General features: G+C 42.5%; 1 protein-coding gene and 1 long non-coding RNA gene across 4 annotated transcripts in view; one reads left to right on the plus strand and one right to left on the minus strand.

Annotated features, from left to right (window-relative positions):
* Positions 1-16,410, minus strand: part of LOC141731008 (uncharacterized) — a 28,943-nt gene that overhangs the window by 6,350 nt on the left and 6,183 nt on the right. Inside the window, exons 3-5 of the long non-coding RNA XR_012582869.1 lie at positions 15,238-15,285; positions 10,596-14,614; positions 9,483-9,692 (exon numbers count right to left, since the gene is read on the minus strand). This is a non-coding gene — a long non-coding RNA (uncharacterized LOC141731008). The remainder of the gene's footprint in view (positions 1-9,482; positions 9,693-10,595; positions 14,615-15,237; positions 15,286-16,410) is intronic.
* MYH11 (myosin heavy chain 11) overlaps positions 1-16,410 on the plus strand; it is a 54,291-nt gene that overhangs the window by 2,779 nt on the left and 35,102 nt on the right. For all 3 annotated transcript variants that reach the window (XM_005487682.3, XM_014267509.3, XM_005487685.3), the window contains exons 2-4: positions 3,160-3,518; positions 8,353-8,509; positions 15,115-15,142. In XM_005487682.3, the coding sequence (XP_005487739.1) occupies positions 3,177-3,518; positions 8,353-8,509; positions 15,115-15,142 (527 nt within the window). In that variant the 5' untranslated portion in view covers positions 3,160-3,176. The remainder of the gene's footprint in view (positions 1-3,159; positions 3,519-8,352; positions 8,510-15,114; positions 15,143-16,410) is intronic.

The following is a 16,410-nucleotide window of genomic DNA, read 5'->3' on the forward strand; positions in this document are numbered from 1 at the left end:
TGGGGTCTCCATTTCTCTCAGCCAGCCCTATGGGTGAAACCCAGGAACTGGCTAAAGGGTCAATTGTGCCTTCCCAGGGAATGTTCTCAGCAAGCTGCAAGGATTCTCTCCCCTTGGCCCATACTCCCAGTATCAGTCAGTGCTGTCTTGATCAGAGATGGACCAGAAGATATAGTGCCAATTATTAATCACCTTCAGCATCTCATTAGCAGTTCATTAGTCCTCACCAGGACAAATTTAGTTGAGTTTGTGGAGCTTATATTCTACCCCTTTCATTCAGATGGAAGACTTTCCTTTATAATGAAAATGAATAGTGCACATTAATAAATAAATTCAATTATTAATAGCCATTAATCCACATTTCATAACTGCATTACCTTTTTTTCTGTGGTGATAGTCAGAAGCTGCTAAAACTTTATCCTTAGATTCCAGAGGTTCAGTCATGAAAAGTTCTTTTCACATAAATCCATGTTTTCTCCTCGCTGTGTTTCAGAGTAGTTCTGGGATCCAGTTCAGACTGTCTATTCACTAGTTCTTGTAGGGGATCTATTCTTACCATATTCAAACTAATCCTAGTGTTTGGATCTAGGGAATGAGAACCTGTATTTCCAAGTTCTGCAGTTCTTTCCACCTTATATACCTTCCAAATGGATCTTGCTTTGAAAAAGATTGAGTTTAAGACTTTCTGCACCTGTACATACAGGAAGAAGTAGGAGAACAAAGTCAAATGTTCTAGCAGGAAACTCAGACCAGCTCTGAGTTTCATGCTAGAATCTGTGGAAGATGCTTTTGAATTTAGCCTGTAATAAAGAGAGGAACTTTTCCTTGGTCCTTGGGCAACAGAACAGACAAACCTCTGGGATGTCCCACTAACAGGCCAAGAGTTTTAGCTATGGTTGGGTTTTTGAGGTGGATGGTCAGGATGATTTGGCAGTTTGATTTCCATCTTCATTTTCTGTGAGCAGCCTCAGAACAGCAGGATTTCACCCCATGAAGCTCAGCTCTGCAGTTCAGTCTCACTATTGCTGTTTCTGAGAGCAGTACCTAATTCCTATTGATATAAAAGTGCTGTCACCTGGCATTTAGCCTCAAGCAGCACTCTCCAACCTTTCTGCTGCTTCAGCATGGCCAATGGAGCTCTCTCCTGGCCATGGGATGGGCTGAAATCCCTGTCTCCACTGCTGCAGCAGTTCCTGCCACGCTGCTGGGGCAGTGGGGTGGAGAACATGCCTTGCCTGCTGCCACAGCAGTGGGAGAGGCCAGGGCAGCCCCTGCTGCTCCCTGAGCCCTGTGAGCTGCAGCTCTGGGACGGGCAGAGCTTCCATGGCTCCCCTGTGAGCAGCTTCCCCCCGCAGCCGCCAGCTGGAGGGCTCAGCAGGAGAGAATACCATCTCCATTATTGGAACTGTGCAGCTCTACCAGCCCTCTTGGCAGCCAGGGAGCATTTTCTGCCTTAATCCACACAGAGGTCAAATAGTTTCCTCTTGCTCTCTTCCAAGAATCTCCTGGGAGTGAGCAGAGGGACACATCCTACAGATGCTCCCTCGCAGAGCCTCGACAGTGGGGAGCACTGCTCAGGGGCCAGTGGCAGAGAGCAGGGTCTCCCTCACACATTGACTGCACCTTCATGGATTATCTGGGCAAATTTTCCTCTTTGGGATTTCCAGGCAAGGTTCTAGAGCAAGCACTTTTTTTTTTTTTTCTTTTTTTTTTTTTTTTTTTTTAAGACAACTGTTGTTGCAGGACTTTAAAGAGCTGGGGCATCTAATTTCCGCTGGATTTCAGTGGGATATCACCTAACCTTCTTAGGCACCTCTAAAAATCCTAGTTTTGTTTTTAAGCTTTATGTCACCTTCCACATGATACATGTTTCCTTCTCAGACCCCTCATACAGTGTGGCCTTGTAAAAAAACTTTAATCTGTGGGAAGGCTTCAGGGACAAATATTTGGAAAGCAAGCTCTGGTACTCCCAGAGCACAGTGTGTCCATTTGGCTACATACCACAGAGCTTGGTCCTTACAAATATTGTCCTGCTTATGGGTTGACTGCTGACATCTTTAGCAGTCAGTTCTCCAAACTCCCTCCAGATTCATGTTTTTTTGAATGCTGTAAATATTAAACTCATTCTCAATAAGGAAATGAAACAGCCTCTGTCTCCTAGAGATGTTTTTCTTGGGCACACACTATTTGTAGCTCCTCCCCAGCTCTCCTCTCTGCTCCACTGCACAGCAGGTTTCCCAACCAGCACACTCTTTTTGCCCTGGAGCAAACCACAAATCCTCTGTGTACTCCTTGCTGCATTTAGACCTGTGCTCCCAAGGGACAGAGCAGAGCACTTGCAAAGCTCCAGCACTATCAGCACATCCAAATTTCAGTGGCAGAGCAGGAGAGCATCTCCCTGCTGTCTCAGCACCATGCAAAGCAGCCTAAAGTCCCCCCTGGCTCTCACCTATGGGCAGATACATTCAGCTGCTTTATCCCTGTGCAACTGCATGGCATAGCTGCATCATCCTTCCAGTCAGAGTTCAAAGTATCTTTTAGCTGAGGCAATTCCAGGCTTGTTTCATTTCTTCTCTCTCTCATGTGATAGACATTTACCCTTCAGAATTGATCAGCTCCTACTGTCTGACCCATGGGGAGGGGCTACCTCTAAATTACTTCTCCTTCACCAGCAGTATTGACAACAACATAATTTTTTGGCTTTTTCTGTTGACCTTGTCTTAATCTTACTCTTCTCCAAATTAAACATTATTAAGTGATTGGAAATAGCCCTTTGCAAGTAAGGTTCATTTCTGTCCTTGCTGGAACACAGCCTGGGAACCATCCTTCTACAGCTTATTTCATTATTGCACTGATATTTCAGTGTGTGCCAACAGCATTTGGGTGATTGGAAATTTTGTGTTTGTCTGAATTCAATTAACTTTGTGATGGGCAAGAGCTGAGGCTGCAGGAAGGAGTTCAGCTGGTGGCCCTGGTGCAGTTCTGAGTGTCTCACTGCACAGGGACTAAGTATCCATGTGGAAATGTCAGATATGACAGAGGACCTATAGTGCTTTGGACCTACTGCATGGCAGATTTGACAAATGTGTTTTGTCTGAAACACCTCCACATTTGCCTTCCTTTATCCCTTTAAAGTAGAATATTTTGCTTCCTCAACAGGTGTCTGCTGAGTCAAAATGGCTCAAAAACCTCTCAGCGATGATGAGAAATTCCTCTTTGTGGACAAAAACTTCATCAACAACCCACTTGCCCAGGCTGACTGGTCAGCAAAGAAACTGGTTTGGATTCCATCAGAGAAACATGGATTTGAAGCAGCAAGTATCAAGGAAGAGAAAGGGGATGAGGTGGTGGTTGAACTGGCTGAAAATGGAAAGAAAGTGACACTGAGCAAGGATGATGTCCAGAAGATGAACCCTCCAAAGTTCTCCAAAGTGGAGGACATGGCAGAGCTGACTTGCCTCAATGAAGCTTCAGTGCTGCACAATCTAAGGGAGAGATACTTCTCAGGTCTAATTTATGTGAGTAGACCCAAACCCACACAGAGCATTCCCCATTGCATGTGACCACATCCCATGGACAGCGAGGTGGATCCCAGCCCCTGTCTGGGATAAAGGCCTTGTGTAACACTGTCTTGCAAGTACTAACCCCCAGCAATGGCATCCTAACCCAAAAATGTTCCAAATTCACTTTATTCCCCATTATTCTCCTGCTTCTTTGATAATTGCTTAATTACTTAACTAAATTAAAACATATTAAGGTTTCTTCATAAAATTTACAGATTCCGAAAGAATATTCTTGGCTTGGAAGGTACTGTCTGATAGGGGAACAAAATCTGAGTCCTACTGTTTGGGGGGAAAAAATTGAGAGGGACTTTTAAATTAATTCAATGTAAACCTAAACAATTTTACAGCAACTTGCAAAAAGAGCATACAGAAAAGGTAAATCATGCAGTTTTACTCAGGCAAAACTCAGTCAAAACTGAAAGGCAGCTGAAGAGTTCTGGTTTGGTGGTGCTGGAGTTAAACTTTATGTGCGGATAAAGGGACAAACCCACTGGAATTCAGGCAAGAGTACTTGCATGTACCAGTGTGTCACTGAAGCAAAGTCAGGCATCCACTAAACCTTATTGTCCCTCATGTTGATCAAATTACAGATCAGACAAGCCTGGACAAATTATAATCAGTCTATGTTCATGTGAGTTATGACAAATTATATTATATTATTCTGTCTTTCAGTCTTCACAAGTACATTAACACAACAATATTTTGATATTGATAACCCTGTAATCTATCTACATCAACAGTTAGCAAACAGCATAGTAACAAAGCCCAAAACTTTTCCAAGGAATTTAACTGTTATCTTTGATTTTACATGAAGGATCCCTCTCCTGTGCTGCAGAAGTTATCAACAGTTACAATCTATGAAAATTTTACTTGCATGACAGACCACTGATGAGTGAAAGTACAGAGCTTAAGCCCAAATGATAGTCAGGGTCTTATTATGAGAAATGCTAAATTAGAAAGTAGGAAATTAAGCAAAAAGTAAGATAGTTATATGGACTACAACAAAGAAACTGCTTACTTGTTATGTGCAACTTCAAAGAGCTAAGCTCAAGATCTTTCATTCAGGAATGTAATAAAGTGCACATTATCAAGTTCCTGAAAGAAGCTAGAGTTCCTATCTTTTTATTATTTGAATTTATTGGATTTTAGGTTTGCAGGTGAACATGTGGACCCATGTGCTATTATATCAGAATATGCAGCCTTAATGATTAAAATAGACTTTTTCTGAAAGTGTTCTGCATTGTTGCAAGAATTAAAATTAGTAGAAGGTTAGTGGGATAAAATGGGGGATTGGGTTATTTGTTGTTGTTCACAGCAACACTGCATAGCTGTTCTAGGGTTTCCATTATGTTTACTTTATGGAATTTTAATTTTCTACAGAAAGAGGAAATTAATTTCTAAGAATGGATAATGCAATTAGAAATCAAAGAGTTCTTTATGGAGGCAAAAATGGAAGCATATCTGAAATTAAGGTTTCTTTCTCAAGAGACTAAATTTTAAGATGGTAAAGTTTCAAAGACAATAATTTGACTTGTAGTGCAACAAGTTATTTGTATTTTCAGTATGCAAAACCTGCTTGAAAGTGCCCAGCTTTACACAGTGCTGCCCTACTAGATGCTGCCATACCTTTTTAAAAACAGAGGGGGCCTCTAAAGAGAATCTGAGTCTCTCCCACTTGCAAGACTAACTGTAAACAACCATCTCCTGGCTTTGCCATGTGTTGCCTAATTTGCATCTCTTGGAGTCCCACATATTCCAAGAAAACATGACCTCAACATTTTTCTCTCCAGAGCATCAGTGATGCAAATGGGGATTCCCAAATCTAAAGAAAAATAATAAATCCAGCTGGAAAAAAAAATCATCTCCCCCTTGCATTTACAATAAATAATATTAAATAAAAGGATTCAGTGCAGAAATTCACAGGGTTAAGAAAAACACCCCGGCCTTTTGCTTCATCATAGATAATTAAGATAGAAGGGCAAGAAGAAACACGAGCCACTAACTCATGTTTCACATTGCTCAGAACAAAAAGAATCTGCTTTATCCACATACAAATTACACCAAAAATTATTATATAAGCATGAAGAACACATCAATGCAACTTCAGTGGATTTGAGAGTAAAATCAAATTCCTTGTATTCATAGGCACTACTTGTTCAGTTTTCACTTAAGAGTTAAAAATGCTGTCTTTAGTGCCCAAAGCTAAATATGCATGTTGGAACTGAGGTGGACTCTTCTGCCCAAACCTAGATATTTACAATGCAGATGTGTATTTGTGTGCCAGTCCCTTGTAAATAGCCAGCAGCAGCAATCTGAGGAATACCCAAGCTCAGCACTCCCATGGAAGTATCCCTAAGATATTTCAGATTATGTTTTTCCTCCAGACCCTCTGGGGAGAGATTCAGCCCCTCTCTAGACAGGCTGTGCCACAGGGAGAAGGATTTAAGGCATGGAAGCTTCAGTGCCCCACTTTCCATCACACCCTTGGCCATGTCAAAACATCATTATATTAATCCAGCTCTCCCAAATCCTTGCAAAGCATACACCTAGAGCTACAATCAGCCAAAATAAGAGGCCTTCATTAAATTTCCTGAGATGAAGAGGGATTCATTTAATGAAGAGGGCTTCATTAAATCTGCTGAGGAGATCACAGTCCAGTTAGAAATGAGGATTCTTGAACTTCATCAGCTCCAGCTTTTCCTCTGCCTTAACACCCTGCTTCTTGTGCCTCAAAATTAGCTCTTTAAAGCTGTGTTACTGTGTGCCTGGGTGTGCAAACAGCCTTGCATGTGGCAAGGCAGGAAATGCCTCGAAATCTCAGGGAAGGGAGGCCTAAATAATTTCCTTCATTTCCTCTTCTAATTTTTTACTTGGGTGGGGACAATTAGTTAAGTGTGTACAGTAAATCTATTTTTACTACTAAAAAATGCCTTGCTGTCCTTTCCCTAAGGGCCTTGGTGGCCATTCTAGGATAAAACTGTCACTTTTCAGGTGTGTTACCCTGGCAACACTAAAACTCATTTGGACATGAGCAGCAGACTTCCCAATGAAAATCCAGCCTAGCCATTCCCCACCGAGGGGCTCAGCCTGGGGATTCTGAGACCCAGAGGGGATTTGAGCTGGGTTTTCCTGGGCTCAGCCTGGGGATGCTGAGACCTGGCAGGAATTTGAGCTGAGTTTTCCTGGGCTGGGTTGGGGATGCTGAGACTTGGCAGGAATTTGAGCTGGGTTTTCCTGGGCCAGGCTGACGATGCTGAGACCCAGAGGGGATTTGAGACAGGTTTTCCTGGGCCAGCCTCGGCATGCTGAGATCCAGAGGGGGGGATTTGAGCTGGGTTTTCCTGGGCCAGCCTGGGCATGCTGACACCCTGAGCTGGGTTTTCCTAGGCCAGCCTGGCGATGCTGAGATCCAGAGGGGGGGATTTGAGCCGGGTTTTCCTGGGCCGGGCTCCCACAGGCCCAGGCCGCGCTGTCGCTCCCCGCAGCCCCCGGAGCAGCCAGACTGTGCCGTGCCAGGCTCAGGCCCTGGGTGCTGATACCATATAAAGTGCTGGCTGTGCCGGGCCGTGCCGGGCCGTGCCCTATTATGGTCAGGACAGGGAAATCCCTGTGCCCGGGGAGCAGCGACAGCTCCGGCCATGATGGGACACAGCCCCGGGCTCAGCGTGGCACCCCCAGGGCTCTGCTTCTCACACACGGCAACAAAATCACATTAATAACAATAAATATTTTTTAAAAAACGAACAAAAAAACCCCACTTCTGCATATATCAGAAACAGCACAATTCCATTATTTTTTTTTCCATAGGCCAGTTTAAATATTGCAGTACTCCTGCCTAATGTAAGAGACTCTCTCCTAATATGAGTATTATGTTCTCATAACTTGGGTGTTTGTTGGTTTGGTTTTTTTTGTTTTATTTTCTTATTTTGTGGGTTTAAATTTTATTAAATTAAATACCCTTAGAAATTTCTTTTAGCAACTGTTTGTGAAATACGGCTCCTTATCTAGTATCGTATGGTATTGCTTCTGGTCCAGGTCAAGAGCTGGAATATTACGAAATAAAGAAAAATTTAAAATATATAAATAAAAACCCAAGACAGAATGGATGAACACCTATCAGCTGTCAGCCACTATTCTTGTTTATGTATTTATTTTTATATTAATACCTCCATTAAATTCTAAACAAACCACATTTTTCCTGACGTTTTCTGCAGAAATAGTCATGCAGAGAAGGCATGGTTAGTCTCTCAGGGCATCTATTTGGAACTTGAGCAATTTTATTTAAGTACTCTCATCAATCATCAGTGTTACGTGGTGTTCATGGAAGCTTTTTCTAAAAAAACCCTTTAATCTTCTTACCTAGGATTTCACTTTACAAAATTTGATGCCTACCTGAGCAGTTATTTATATCATATTCTGATAAGAAAATACACATATAAATATTAATTATTACAGTTATCACCATACCCTTACATGTGATAAGGGCATGGATTATGTACTGAAAATAACTGAAGCTAAGGAGCTCTAACATCAGGTCATGGTGTTTGTGCAGATTGTGGAATTCACCTGCTTCCAGCAGCTCACTTTTTAGCAATAATGATTTGTGCTCTTTGAAACCACGCATACACATACATTCAGAAAACCTGCTTCCTTTGTTACCCTGGGCAGAACACAAAGGAGCACTGCTGCTGAAATCCCATTAATTCCTTGCAGCCCCTGCCTGTGTTTCCCAGCCTGGACATGGCACATGGTGATGTTAAACCCAGCTTTTATTTGAATTCCCTTGCAGACTTATTCGGGTCTCTTCTGCGTTGTGATCAACCCCTACAAGCAGCTGCCCATCTATTCAGAGAAGATCATTGACATGTACAAGGGCAAGAAGAGGCACGAGATGCCCCCCCACATCTATGCCATTGCTGACAATGCCTACAGGAGCATGCTGCAAGGTAGGACAGCCCTGCCACCCTGCCTGGGTGCCACAAACACCTGGCAGCTCCACGTGGGCTCCTGCCAGCAGCCAGCCAGGAGAGAGCTCTCACAGACAGCAGAGCTGCCTTTCTAGAAGTTTCAGAGGAATTCTTTGGCAGGAGCAGCAGTCCACAAACGCTGTGACTCAAAAAGGAAAAACAATCCTTTCACCCATCTGTGTGGAGGCATGTGGGAAGGTTTCAAAGTCAAGCAAATAGTTTTGGCAAATACGGGCATGGAAAATGCTCCCTCTCCACTAGTGGAGACTATTCCAAAGTTAGCTGTGAGCGCTGCTGGATCTGTCAGCATTGCTGCAAAGCAAATTCAAACAGGGTTTTGGGGCTACTTTCCCTACAGCCTGATGTCTTGAACCCTGAGTTGAGATGTGGGATGGCAATGGGCAGTGGGAAAGCAGTCGGGCCCCAAAGGGTGCAAACAAACCCCCAAAATTTACAGAGCTCTCCTTCTCCTGCAGTCACTTCTGACAGACTGAGGGGATTTCATCCTAAGGAAAAACTTCCATTCAGGGATCAAAAAGCTAAAGTGATGGATAAAGGAGGCTGCAACACCTCCAGAATATAGGGTATGACCAGGTGCCATCTCACATTGACCTTGGGTGCTACAGGAAACCAGGAGCTCTGCAAAATATTTTTAAGTTTATATGCCTTCATAAGGACCCTGACCCTACAGAAATTCTGGCTGACAACTATGCCTCAGCAAGATTCACAGGCTTGGCCCTAAAGTTTAGGGCTTCCCAGGATTAGGACTTTTCCCCTTCCTATGGCTTGTATGACATTTCTTTCCTGGAGCTACTTCAATCTTTTTATTTAAGTGGATCCCAGAAGGCAGACCTACAGTGCAGCAGAGGAGGACCAATAAAGCAACAAAAATATCCTGAAAACAGACCTTCCTACACACTATGTGATATAATCATAATTATAAAAAACTTACTTGGCAGAAGGTCATCCCACTAAGCCACAGTGGCATCTCTGCACTCCAGCTTCCCTCCTGAGCCCTGTGCTCTGCTTCCAGCTCTTTCCAGGGCTCCTGAAGCCATTCCTCCCTCTGATCCTTTATTTAAGCAGCAAGCCTTGAGGGGAGCTCTGGAAGAAGCTCCTGGCTCCTGCAGACCATCAGTTGTGCAGGGTCCTGTACTTGTCTCTAGAAATGAGGTGGGGGAAAAAATAGAAAAGGGATATAAGCTATCTGTAGGAAAGGGAGAAAAAACTGACTGCAGCCTATGCTGAAACAGAATTGTCTTGTCCTGACAATACATGAGTTTCCTGCCTAAAGTGAAACTAATTCAGCACAGATGAGCCTGACCCAAGCAGCACAGGGATGTCTCCCAGACTGTCTCCTGTCCCTCCCAGCATGTTCTCCTGAGCAGTGGGAAGCCACTGGATCTGGTTTGCCCTCACTGTGGCCATTAACTGCACTTAGAACAGCATGGGTTCAGCCGTGCTTCCCAGGATGGCTGGAGGGAGGACACAGCAAGAGTGCAGGTTTTTATCAATTCACTTCTTTTGGGGCTCAGAATAATTTCCTGGCCCTATGAGCTTTTGGGAAGTTACTTCTTATTATTCATGTGCCCCCACTGCAATTCTTCCTGGTAGCAGAGAGGAGGGGGAGAGCAAGTGGAAAGGAACAAGGAGGGAGTAGGTGATGAGCTGAACCTTTAAGAGGATGCTCTTTCACTGCTTCCCACCCCAACCACGCACAGCTGGCACGGCAGCCGGCAGTGGAACCAGCAGAGCTCCCAGCACAAGCCCAGGACACCCACGTTTCACTTGCACATGTCATCTTGGAGTCTCTCCATCTCTGAACAGGGCCCCAGTTGCTTTTAAAGCTGTGCTTTTGTTTGTAAAAACCTACTCGTGTTTTGTGCATGAAACTAATCCAACCCTCAAAATAACTCTGGTTATTCAGCCAAAATTCTGTTCATGTTGGGGTGGTGAAAGTGGGCGTCAGCACGGTTCTGAGTGAGCCCTGCTGCACATATAGGCACAGAGAGCTTCAGGGGGTTGTGAGCATATTTCCTAATGGAATATAAACAAAAGTTCTTACCCATAAACATGGATCAGAGCACTAAAAGTTTTCCCTGTGAAAAGTCAGTACTGCTCCTTATCTGGAAACTTGCATAGTTTCTGCTTGCCAAAGTAAAATATGTTGTAGATTCATGAGACTGAGGAAATATATTCTGGTATTTCATGACCAGGGCCACTTGGCCCAGAGCAATCAGCTTGTTCAGATGTCTCAGGGATCCTTTATCTCTTGGTGAACCAAGCCTCTGTGTCTGCAGATCCCTGGTCCTACTGCAGGTTCATCAGCTGGGAATCACAGCCCTCTGCATTCTCACCCTCCCCTGTGTTGGCACAAACATCCAGCAGAAAACATGAGCTGTGCACACTGCATTCCTCCTCTGCTTCAGAGACTTACTTGGTTAATGTATTCATTAGGGATGATGTTTAACTCCCATCAAAGCTCTTCTGATAAAAACACTTAGCCACAGCTATCAGCAATCAGATAATCAGACTTTCTTCCAAATATGCAGAAAAGCTGACATCTCACAGGACACAGGAATTATCAAAGATGTTGGCCGGGCAAAGATAAAATTTCCACTTGTTTCAAGTGGTTCTGAGCACCTAAAACCCTTTTGCAAATCACAGTCATGCTGTCTCATGCTCAGCCAGGATTGCTGAGTGTCTTGTTGAATCTGCTGATTTCCATGTCACTAATGCAGTTTGATCAGTGCCCAGGCACAGCCATGGATGCTCATTTCCAGCCAGAATGAGAATAAACTGTCATTTTCTTTAATCTCAAAGGCTGAAAATTCTACAAGAGCATTTGTGTGTGTGTTACCACACTGAGTTACCACACTGAACTGAGCTCTCCTGGCTGAGTTTACAGACTAGCTATGGGTGATTACTGCTACACTTGGAGACTGCAATCACAAAACATTTCCCCCTGCTCCTGCACCCTCTGCTCTCTCCTGTTTGGGATGAAGTAGCTCCATACAGAGAGCTTGATCCCCATCCCAACTCTTGCACTGCCAGCAGGATTCTTCATGCAGCCAAGATGCAAAAGTGCTCCAGGTGAAAGCCACCCCTGGGTTTTGCTGTGCTGAAGTGGGTCCACCCTCCTGGGGCACAGTGGAGTCTGTGAGTGCTGGTCACAGCAGCAAGGAAGAGGCTGTTCCAGGGAAGAGGAGCTGGAGGTGGCTGGATGTCCCTTCCTGCAGCACTGCCAGCCTCCAGGGACAGTGAAGCTGAGACACTGCTCTGTAAGGAGGAGCAATTCTGCTGCCTTCTGTCATCTTCCCTGCAGAAACAAAAAATAAGTGGTAGACAATACAAATGTGAAAAGTCATGTTATGCAGAAGTAGACACAAAGTTTTTGTGTAGGTGGTTAGGCCTTCGTTAAGTTTTCTGGCAGTAAATCATCATGGAGAAGATATATTACAGCTTTCTGCAGATTCAAGGAGATTATTTTCTGTGGAGCCACTTTTATGCAAGCTTGAGTTAAAAATGGAAAAACAAACAACCTGGTAGTTACTCAGAGGTATGGGAGGGAAACACAATTCCCAAGGTCTTAGAAAAGGAGGCTGCTGTGAGAAGCCATCTGTTTACTGTGTCCTCAGCAGGACTGTGCAGAAATGTCCCCTTTAGGCAGTGCAGTTATTAACAAATGTAAAGAAGCAGTAAGTGAGTGGGGGAACGTGGTTTCAGTATTTTTTTCCTTTTATGGTAAAGCTGCCAACTTGCTGCTTCATTGTGATAAACCATCTGATTTTGTTTGTGATTAAGCAGAGCTAACTGGTCTATCAAGAACAGAGGGGCAGGAAATCTTACAGGCAAACTGGAGGTGTTTGGTGAAAAAGTAAGCAGATTCCAGAAAGAAAAAAAAACAACTCTGCTGCATGTTTAGGAAAGCTGGTGAGGTTTATAATGTAAGTGTAGGTCTCTATTAAAAATGGAGGAGAAAATTAAAAATAAATGTTTCAACATCTAATAGAGACATATAGGAGGTGGATGATACTCTTCCAGGTAGGGTCAAATTTTCTTAAAAGGCATTAACCAAAAAGATATTAGAATCTAGAAGACCTATTCTGTTGCTTTTTAAGCCCCAGGAATTATATTTAAGGAGTTTTATTTCCAAAGCTCTTTCTCTTCTGATAGATAGACCACATAAAGTTGCAGACTCACAAGTAGGTCACAGTCTTTTCTATACAGAATGAAATATTCCAGAACAGAAATAAGATTAAATGAGTGGAAGAGCCTTTGAAAGTAAATGAGGCCAGTGTCTGCAGCTCAGGCCATTACAGAATAGGACTGCACTTCCTGATACCTTTCATCCTTAGGGGTGCAGTTAGAACTGATGCAGGAGACAGAAGAACGTCTGGAATTCCCCCTGTGTGAGTGTGCACAGCACAGTTTGCCAGCACGGCGTTTCTCCCATGATTAACCTATCCCTGAGGACATTTGGTGCCACTTCTGACCTTCCTCATCCTTCCTCTGCTCTTACACATCCCCAGGCTGCCCCTGCACACAAACCCCTGTGTGGGCCACTGTGTGAGACACCTGTGGGAGCCTTCCCCTACTGAGGAGCAAAAGAAGGGCAGCAATGGGCAGCAAAGAGTAGTGAGAAAATACTTAGCTTGGAGACCAGCTTTTTCTGATGTTCCCTGAGCTCAGAAATTCCACTGGCAACTCAGTATCAAGAGTCACTTTTATTTTCTTTATGATATTTATGGGTTAGTGATGCAATATCAATATATGCCCATGGTTTCTATTTACCCAACAATGTATTTTTAGCAGAAGTTCTTCCATGCTTTCACTTTTTTAACTTAAAAGAAAGCCTAGCTGATACCCTGCAGTGAAAAACAAACATAGCTCACAGCTCCTCTCCCCCCAAATGTTTATGTGGAAGAGTCCTGCAGTGCTGATTGCTGACAAATACCTCCAATAAAAATGAGCAATGAGTCATTTTGTACCAATTTACCAAACAAAGCAGTTAAGTGGCACCATTTGTTGTGTGATGATCAATAAAGCAGTTAATGTTATAGCTATTGAGGAACTGGGAGTAAAACAGTTGTTTAATATCAATCCAGGCCATTGCAGAATCCTCTAAGGCTTTTCCCAGACTGGCTGTGGGCCAGACAGCAGTTACAACTTGAGAGCTTAATCAATTGGTTTAAACAGGTTTAAATAATCTCATGGTATTTATGACATTCAGGGTCAGCAATAGGAGTGAACAACAAGACAGGTATTCCTGCAAGTGACCCCACACACTGAGCAAGAGCAGCTCATGTCTGAACCTCTGAGTAAAGCTTGGTGCTGGCTCTGCTTTGGGTAAATAATGCCAGACCATACAGAAGCACTGGATTCTGCCTAATTATCTGCCTCAAGCCTCAGATGTGTAAACTGAGCACACTTTTCAAAAATGCATTTGACCTGCCTGGGAATTATTTTCCTAAGTCAGAATATTTTTTTTACAGTCTGTAAAGGCAAACTGACAGTCTCAGTCAAAGAAGGACAAACTTCAGGGCTGGGGCTGATTGCTCAAGGCCTTGTTTAAGTCTGCTTCCAAGTATTTCCAGGGCTGGAAACACCACACCTCTCGGAAAGTTGCCCTGGTGTTTGTCAAGTGAAGGAAACAGGTGTGCTTTAGAATGGATCTCAGCAAACATGCTCATCATGCCTTTTGGCAGAAAAATCTGTTTAAAAGTTCTGAAGGTAGAGAGAAACTCCAACTCCAAATGAATAAGCAGGGAGGATTGCTCCAAGAGCAGGTCATGGAGATGGGCTGCTATCCTGACCCTTCCTGCAGCGTTACAGAACTCTGGACACTGGTGTGCTGAAACCTCTCACACGCCTCACCTAGCAGAAATGGAAATTTTGCTCCTCCTTTTTATAAATCTTGATCCAAAATGTGTTTGATGGTCTGTTCATCGTAAAAAAAACATGAAGAATACTTACATATTGTTGACATGCTCTTGCATAATCTAAAGTATCTTGTTTTGTCTTACTCTTTGGAAGATCTCCCAAAGAAATTACTTGTTCTCTTGATAAAAGTTGTCTCTCAGTCTGAAATGAAAAACAGGCTAAATTATTCAGGTATTTGAACTGCTTTGCTTTCAAAAGTCAAAGCTTTGCATGACCAGCTTAAAACATTTTAGTTGTTGATGCCTTATCTGTCCAGACTTTGTTTCGAGTGGGCTGCTGGCCATAGTTCATAAGCATAGTAAAAACTTGAGTTTCAGGTTTGAAATTTTGTTATAATCTTCTTACAGAGAGCCTGATCTTTTTGCTGTCCTCATTACAGTTCATCTCTGATGGAATTTACAAAAAATATTTTTGACCTCTTAACCTTTTGTTCATTTTTTGTACAAAATATTTCCATTAGAGATGGTTATTTAAATTCAAGGGCAAATTAAATAAGATGTGAACCCAGTACTTTTTACTAATCATGGTTGGCCAGATTTTAGAAGGTCTAGGCTGTTCAATGTAAATCCTTATAAATATAAGTGCTTCTGTCAGAAAAGCCATTCTCCCTAATTAATGGATTCTTTTTTCTTTATTCACAGATAGAGAAGACCAGTCTATCCTGTGCACGTAAGTAAACTCATCTATTTTTGTACATCTCAATGTCACAATATCTTTATTCAAAATTGATTCAAATTCTGATGGAATGGACACATTCTCCTCACCTTCAGTAAGCTTGAACTCCAGTCCCAAACCTACTTCATTAGATAGACCTGTTCATAAGATAAAGAACAGGTATCAGTGTCACAGGAAATCTTTCATGCATAAAATTATTTCTTTAAATTGACTTTCTGAACTTGGAGATTTAACAGTTTACAGTGAACTACTAGGGAGTGTGGTTAGTGCTCCACAAAATCCTACTGGCTTTTCATTCCTGACTGTTTTGAAAAATCACTCAAAATGTTGAACTGGACAAGGATGTCCTGCTTGACCCTCAGTTTTAACTCTCTTTCCATCCTTCTGTTGCTTATTAGTTGATTTTATTTGCTTGAATGTCATCAAGAATGCTTTTGACAAAATTTTGTCTTTGTTAAATTTGGCGTTTTCCAGTTTTCCTGATAAAAAAATGGATCTGATTCTATGTAAATGCTAATACATTGGCAGAGCTGGCATGTGTATTATGTATAGCAGGTTCATGCAATGATGCTGTAATCTGTCAGGTTTAGGTTATCTGAGAAGATGTGGCTACTGGCTGAATGTAATATTTACCCTCAAAAAAGCACTGTAACTGATCACCAGCCACAACATTACTTTTGACGGCCACTGCTGACTGGAAAAAATTATCACCAAATAAAAATTGTACCCTGTGTCTGGTACCACAAGGGGTACCATAGCTCTAACCTCTATTACAACAAGACTTCAATATTTGTAAGTATACCAATCAAAAATCTGCCCCCAAATGCATTAATACTAAAAGAAATCTAAAATTCTTGCAATGATGAAGTGAAAATTGACCATCACATTCTTCCCAGGATGAAACATGTCATGGTTATTAAGACTAATTTACAATATGCATTTCCTTCTTCTATTTTTATACTTTAGTTTATTTTTCCACTAGTAAATCTTCTTTTAACTTTGGAAAATTGGTACTTTCAAGAAAGGGACTTTCTTTTGCAAATCTATGTCTTTTAGTTAATGAAAATCCATTAAAGGATCCACTTCTTGCAGCTGCCATTTATTGAAACTACCTGGCCTTCTTGGAAACCTAAAGTGTTTCACACCAGAAATACATAAAATAGAGAAAATTAAATGCCTTTTCCATCCAGTAATATATAAAGCAGAGAGAATGAAATGCCTTTCCCATTTTGAAAACAGCACAGCAAGTGGTTCCCCAAGAT

The sequence above is a fragment of the Zonotrichia albicollis genome, chromosome 16, assembly GCF_047830755.1.
Source record: "Zonotrichia albicollis isolate bZonAlb1 chromosome 16, bZonAlb1.hap1, whole genome shotgun sequence".
Taxonomy (NCBI): Eukaryota; Metazoa; Chordata; class Aves; order Passeriformes; family Passerellidae; genus Zonotrichia; species Zonotrichia albicollis.